This window comes from Spinacia oleracea, chromosome 3, assembly GCF_020520425.1.
Source record: "Spinacia oleracea cultivar Varoflay chromosome 3, BTI_SOV_V1, whole genome shotgun sequence".
In the NCBI taxonomy this organism is placed as follows: domain Eukaryota; kingdom Viridiplantae; phylum Streptophyta; class Magnoliopsida; order Caryophyllales; family Amaranthaceae; genus Spinacia; species Spinacia oleracea.
Window position 1 is genome coordinate 91,293,046 of NC_079489.1, and position 6,866 is coordinate 91,299,911.

The window sequence follows — 6,866 nt, forward strand, 5'->3', positions numbered from 1 at the left end:
AACAGGCCAAGCTAATAGGGCTTAAAAGCCATGATTGCCACATTTTAATGCAACAACTTCTTCCGGTTGCATTGCGAGGGCTTCTCACGAAGGACGTGGTGGCAGTTTTATTTGATCTATGTGGCTATTTTAGAGAAATATGTAGTAAGAATGTACGTGTTAGTGACCTTAAAAGACTCGAGGCTGAAATACCAATAATCATGTGCCACTTAGAGATGATATTTCCTCCAAGTTTCTTCACAGTGATGGCCCATTTGGTTATTCATCTAGCAACTCAAACAAAGCTAGCAGGACCAGTGATGTTTAGGTGGATGTATTTCATAGAAAGGTATCTTGGTTCATTGAAGTCACATGTGCGTAATAAGGCTCATCCAGAGGCGTCCATTGCAGAAGCAATCACTGCCGTTGAATTTGCTAATTTTGTTTTACGTTACCTTCAAGGGTATAACTCAAAACTGAAGCATATTTTAGGGATTGATGATGATGTTCTAGATGTTGAATCTTTGAATAGTAACGAGAATTTTTCGTTATTTTCACAAGTCGGGAAACCTCTTGGGAGGCCTAGTACACGCACCATTGACCAAATGAGCAAGATACAAGCACATCGTTATGTGTTATTCAATTGTCCAGAGATCGACATATTTCTAAAGTTAGTATCCAAAAATCTTTATTATTCTGAAATCTGAACTATACTAAACTGATGATTTAATAGATTTATAATGTAATATACTTAACATTTCTATTCTATGTAGAGAATATGCTTCAGAACTTAGGAGACGTAGTCGTCCTAGGCGTTTATCTTTAAAAGATATTGAGCGCATTCAACATGAAAATTTTCATGAGTGGTTTAGGAATCATGTAAGCATCACCATTATTTTTTTGGGTTTTATTTTTTATATTTTTATGTTACATGCATAATTAATGTAAGTGAATTTTAAATAGGTGGATAAATTGGAGCAAACAAATGGCGTAGATTCTTTGAAAGAAGAAGTGCGAATGCTAGCACGAGGTCCACTTGATGTTATTACAAAATATCAAGGATTTAATGTCAATGGCTTTACCTTTAGAGCCAAACGTTATGACAAGTATACTCAAAATAGTGGCGTCGTTGTAATTGCAAAGACGTCAAGTTATGCTAGTTCTGGTGATAGAAACCTAGTTTTGGGAGATGTTGCTTATTATGGAAGGCTAGTAGTTATCGTTAAACTAAAATACTTAGGATGGTATTCTGTGGTGTTATTTAAATGTGAATGGTGTGATTCTACCAGTGGGAGGGGAGTAAAGAAAGATGAGTATAATAATTATACGCTTGTGAATTTCTCTCGTATGACAAACACAGGGGATAGATTAGAAGATGAGCCATTTATCTTTGCTGCACAAGCTGAGCAGGTCTATTATATACAAGATCATATTGATCCAGATTGGTTTGTTGCTATGAAGATGAAGCCTAAAGATGTGTATGACTTAGGTGACGATGAAATGATGGAAGATCGAGAAAATGAACCGTATCACGTCCCTTTTCTGAATAACATTCTTGTTAATGCCGAAGGAAATCATAGTTGGGTTAGGAGTGATGTGGAAGGAATCGTGGTTGATCAAGATGATTAATCTTAAATTAGTATCTGTGTGATGAATATTTTCATTGGTTACAATTTTTATCAAATAAATTTTATTTGTTATGAGAACATATTCAATTTGATTGGTTATTTATTTATTTATTTGATTCTATTTTGTTGTTGTTTCAATACCTCTTTTTATTTGAAGGATTATGGCTAAGGGAAAGACTAAGAAGTTGCGAATAGCTACTACTCATTCAAATGGGAATGAAACAACTGCTGGAAATCAAGGGCAACTAAGTAACTTAGGTACCAGGGATGCAGATCAACATCATCAAAGTACATCTAATAGCCAAAATCAAGGAAACACAGATGCCTCTACACATGTTTCTCAACATGAAAATGGGAGAGTCCATGACTATATTATTCAAGGTATTAATTACTTCATAACCCTTTATCAACATGTTGAATCATTCATTTTGAGATTCATAAGTTTTTATCTGAATGGATGATTATTTACATGTATATAGACTAAATGTTCCACATTACAAGTGTTACAACACCAAAGAAGAGAAACAAAAGTGAGCGAGTGAATACGAGGGATACAAATCCTTTATTTATTTTTCTAATGACAAACCAAATTTTTTTTTTGTACATTACAATTATTAATTTTTTGTAACGAAACAGATCCAGAAGGAAATAGAAGACGAGGAAAAACTGTTCTAGCAGATGTATGGAATTTACCTGAAGGACATCACATTGTTGTTGATGTCAATAGTGAGATGCAGCCCATTGGAGATGAAGGAGGGGTAATAGGTTCATTTGGTGGGACTATTGCAAGAAATGGAAAGCTTTGCTCTCTAAGTTACACGAGATGGGATCATTTGAAAAAGGGTTGTAACAGAAATAATCAAGCAATGATACTAAAAGAAGTTGAGGTAAACAAGCTAAGGTCTTTATTTACGATTATAATTTAGTGAAGGATTTGATGTTACATTTTGATATAAAAATACTTTTATGCTTGTTTTTCTTACTCTTTTTTTTTCCAGGCTAGATTTCTTTATCCCAAAGCTACTGAGAAATGGATATTGAAATCAATTGGACATAAATGGAGGGATTATAAGTGTTACTTGAAAGGGCTGCATTATGATGAGAATACAGATATTACTGTTTTGCATAGTAATGTTCCACCAGATGTTGAATCAGATCAGTGGATTAGCCTTGTAAATTTTTGGAGATCAGATGAAGGAAGGGTGTGTTTTTACTCTTCTCGTACTTTGTCTCTTCTCGTTATATTTAAAGTTATGTTGAATTTTTTGAATTGTTATGGTGTGTTTCTCTGTTTTGTGATATATGCACTGATCATGAACTATGTTCATTTGGTGTTAATATAGAAGAGAAGCAAACTTGGTAAAGAATCACATGCGAAGGCTAAAGTGAAGCCAATTTCTACAACTGGTACAAAAAGTCATGCCCGTGTTGGTGCAGAAATGGTACAAAAAGATGGTTTATACTTTTTTTTTTTTTAAGATTAGCCTTATTCCTAAACTTAGCAGCCATATATCTCCTTCCTTATTTACCTTATTTTGATAACGTTTGGTGTATTTTTTGAAGAAAAAAAGGGTGAACAAGAGTCCAACAAGAACTGAACTTTTTTTAGAATGTCACCAACATAATAAAGAAGTTGATATTACGGTGTGTGTTTCTTGGTTATTTACTGATTTTGCAATATTCTTATTATCACCTGTTTGAATTTTCTATCTGAATTTATTACTTTTCATTATAGAATCAAATTAGGAAAATTGTTGATGAACAAGGCGGGCTAGAAGTAAGCTTAAATGATGATCCTGTTGCAAAGGTATTAGGTAAAGATCAATATAGCCGTGTTCGTGGTTTGGGATTAGGGGTCAAGCCGTCAGATTTTGTAGAATCTTCTGGGCCATCACGTCATAAAGGCCTAAACATGTCCACAAAAGATGAAACATTGGTTTTGTATTATTTTCGCAAACTGGAGGGTTTAACACAAAGACTAAGAAAACGTGTCAAAAGTCAGGGAATGACCATACATAAGTTGAAAAGGAAGCTCCAAACACATTATGGTTCTGACTTCGATAATTCTGACTCGGATGGCTTAAGTGATTCTGACTCTGATGGTTTAAGTGATACTGAAGCTGGTGAATCTGATGAAGAAGAAGAATCTGATATTCCGCTAACAGACAAGGTACTAGTTGTTTTTGTATTTTTAAATCTAAGGAAGAAAATAATAAGCTTGCTTTTGATAGATGTTGTACTTTACCTCTGTTCTGAAATTATGGGCATGTGAGGCTAATTTGATATTTGAAGTATAGCATAACTTCTTTTTTTTTTGTAAAATATATCTTCTCTGAAATTTTTGTCATGACTTTCTATTTCAATTGTGTTTGATATAGGGTCAAAATGCTTCAACTTCTAACAATGATGGTTCTCTTTTGCAACGCTCAAATTAGTTGTTGGTTTAACTTCCCAAGGGTAAGATTGTTTGCAATCTTATTTTCACAAGTTGTGCCATAATATTATTTGAGTATTTTATAATGCAAAGGAAACTAGCATGAGTATGTTGGGGAACTTTTTAACCTCCTAATATTTATTTCTTTTTCCAGATTAATCTACGAAGCAGCGAGATAGAGAAGTAGCTGATGGGAAATTATGTGGCGTAGTATGACGATCGAGGACAACACGGTCCCTTGATTTTTATTTTTTTAGGAACAACGCTTGTATGCTCTTTCTTAATTAAGCAAGCAGCAAGCTGAACATTTAAAGAGTATAAGAATATTGATTCCAGATTTAGCATTTGATGTTCTAGATACACTAGCATACCTTGAATTGTCTTGAGGACTAGCATACCTTGAGTTGTCTTGAAGGATACATGTTTGGTTGTTACTTTAGAGACCTTTGGAAACTATCAAACTATGTAATTTAGTTACCAATAGTTAAAATTTTGTTCTTTCATTTCATTTGTCTATTAAATTTATAAGTTTTTGGATATTACATGTGGATCATGAAAATGTAAGAAATGACAACCTAATTTTAGTTGCTTCATAAATATTTTGATGATTTTAATGGTTATTGTATGTACAACGGGATTTAAAATTGATACCAGCCAGCGGCGCTTTGAAAGCGTCGGCATATTCTTACGTCAGTACTACAGGGAAAATGAACCAGAGAACAACGGCGCTTTAAAAGCGCAGCTACTTCTGTAACGGCGCTATACAAGTGCCTCAGTAGGTTGCAAAAAGCGCCACAAATCAGCGGCGCTTTATTTGATATATACCGACGTTGTTAATTTGCGCCGCAAAAGGGGGTAGCGACACAAGCAAAGAGAGCGCTTTTGCTGGCGTCGGTATAAGTCTTAGCGACGCTATTTAGCGCCGTAATAGGGTAAACGTTTGCGTCGCTATAGGCTGTTTCCGCACTAGTGTTTGCGGGACTTGCTCCCACGTCATCACCGGTAATATCCTTCTAACTCACATGCATTCTTTGGGTTGGGCATCTTTATTGCGGGGCATTGGTTGGATGGGTAGTTGTGCCCCTCCTAGTTTCGTTTTAGGCCTTGAGGACATGGCCTAATTCGAGCTTGGGGGGAGATTTTATTGTTTGCTACTTTGATCTCCGTGTGATGGATTGCTTGATTTTGTGAATATTTTGGATTTTGTGCATATTTCTTGATTAGTTTCATTGATTTTGTGAATATTTTCTTTATTTTCCTTTTCTTTTCTTTTCATTTTCTTTTCCTTATTTTCTTTCTCTTATCTTTTTCTTTCTTTTTCCTTTTCAATCTTTTTCAAGGCAAGCTTTTCTAGCTTTTTAGGCATTATTCTTGATTTGGGCAAATAAAATTGGAATTTGTAGACTAGAATGCTTTTATTCCTAATTGGTAGATGGTAGCACGGTTTTTAATGTCTTGGGTCGAATCTAAGATTTGGTGTTAAGAAAGTTGGTTGAACTCTGGGTACCATGCGTCTTGAACCCTTGGCTTGTGGTAAGATGGTGTCGATCTCTCTAGTGATTTGAAACCGGAGAGAGTGGTATTTTCTCCTTTGTGAGGTTCATGTTCAAAGAAGCCCAAACACATATACATATATTGAGTGGCATGGATCCTTGGCATTGACTTTCTTACTTCCCAAATTTGACTATTTCCTTCCCGAGACCGCGACCGAACTACTTTAGGGGACGATAGAGGAATTTCTTTTGGTGACTATTTTTCTTTTTAGTTTAGGACTTTATTTCCTATTTTTCTCATATATTTTTGTTTGCATTTACCCCCTTGCTAGCCATTTGAGCCTTGCCCCTTCATTTCTTATGAGCACATTACAAGCCTATTAGCCTTTGTTTTATTTTCACCCTTAGAAGTGATAGTGAAGCTTTGTGTTATGATGCTTGAGGTTTTGAATGAATATGCAAAGTTGAGGAATGATTGTTATTGGCATGAATGGCAAAGTTTGGGAAGTATGTTGTATATAGTGAATAAATAAGCAAAAGAAAAAGTTTTGAAAAATCCAAAAATAGAGAAAAACAAGGCAATAAGAAAAGTTTCAATTGAAACACAAAAAAAGAGAAAATCAAATCAAGAAAAGTTCAAAAAGAGTTTTAGTTTAGTGTTGTTGTTGAATAAGCTTGGGGGTACCCCAAATAGGTGGTATGAGTTTGCTTTTGGTTCGATTTGCTTGAGTTGAGTTCATTCATTGCGCTTCACTTTAGGTATGAGCACCAAATCCCAAATTCGTTCCACACCTTACCCCTAGCCTACGTTTCACCCTAAAAAGTCCTCTTGACCCTTTTGAGTTGAGTCATTGTCGGTGGATGGAGAATTTGATCAAGTTTATGGAATGGGATTGTCATGCTAAGATGTCGGGTAGCCTAATCTTGTTTTCCGGCGCCTTCGCGGCGTCTCGAGACGCTATTCTCAAGGGTGGATAGGATCTAGAGATTTGACGTGGTATGCTCGGTTGAAGGGGAATTGATTAGTGCTTGCCCTTAGTTCGCTTTGCTTGACTCTTGAATATTTCACTCGATTTAGGACATTGGTTAGCGTGCATTCGTCTATTTAGTTAGTAATATTAGCATTCTCTTGTGCTTGTTCCATAATAAAGGCCCTTATCTTGAGTTTTGTAGTTTCGTTTTTCATTTTCTTTTCCTTTCTTTTCTTTTTCTTTTCTTTTCTTTCTTTTTCTTGGTTTGTTTTCCATTTTAGTTCTTGCCTTGATTCAAATTTTTGGAAGAGTTATGGGTGTTTCTCTTTGGAAACCCTTGCGAGATCCCACTCGCCCTTAT

General features: G+C 35.3%; 1 protein-coding gene across 1 annotated transcript; it reads left to right on the plus strand.

The window, feature by feature from the left end:
• The first annotated feature begins 1,768 nt into the window (after positions 1 to 1,768).
• LOC110805917 (uncharacterized) lies at positions 1,769 to 4,331 on the plus strand. The gene is made up of 7 exons (XM_056839372.1): positions 1,769 to 1,988; positions 2,244 to 2,494; positions 2,606 to 2,809; positions 2,951 to 3,049; positions 3,343 to 3,777; positions 3,986 to 4,064; positions 4,196 to 4,331. The coding sequence occupies exons 1-6, from the start codon at positions 1,769 to 1,771 to the stop codon at positions 4,040 to 4,042; spliced, it is 1,266 nt and encodes a 421-aa protein (XP_056695350.1). The 3' UTR covers positions 4,043 to 4,064; positions 4,196 to 4,331.
• Positions 4,332 to 6,866: the final 2,535 nt, after the last annotated feature.

What these genes read in the sequence shown, in the direction of transcription:
- LOC110805917 (XM_056839372.1), top strand. Translation starts at nt 1,769, where the DNA reads ATGGCTAAGGGAAAGACTAAGAAGTTGCGAATAGCTACTACTCATTCA. An exon ending in GGAGATCAGATGAAGGAAGG is followed by an intron (nt 2,810 to 2,950) that starts GTGTGTTTTTAC and finishes GTGTTAATATAG; the next exon opens with AAGAGAAGCAAACTTGGTAA. An exon ending in ATATTCCGCTAACAGACAAG is followed by an intron (nt 3,778 to 3,985) that starts GTACTAGTTGTT and finishes TGTTTGATATAG; the next exon opens with GGTCAAAATGCTTCAACTTC.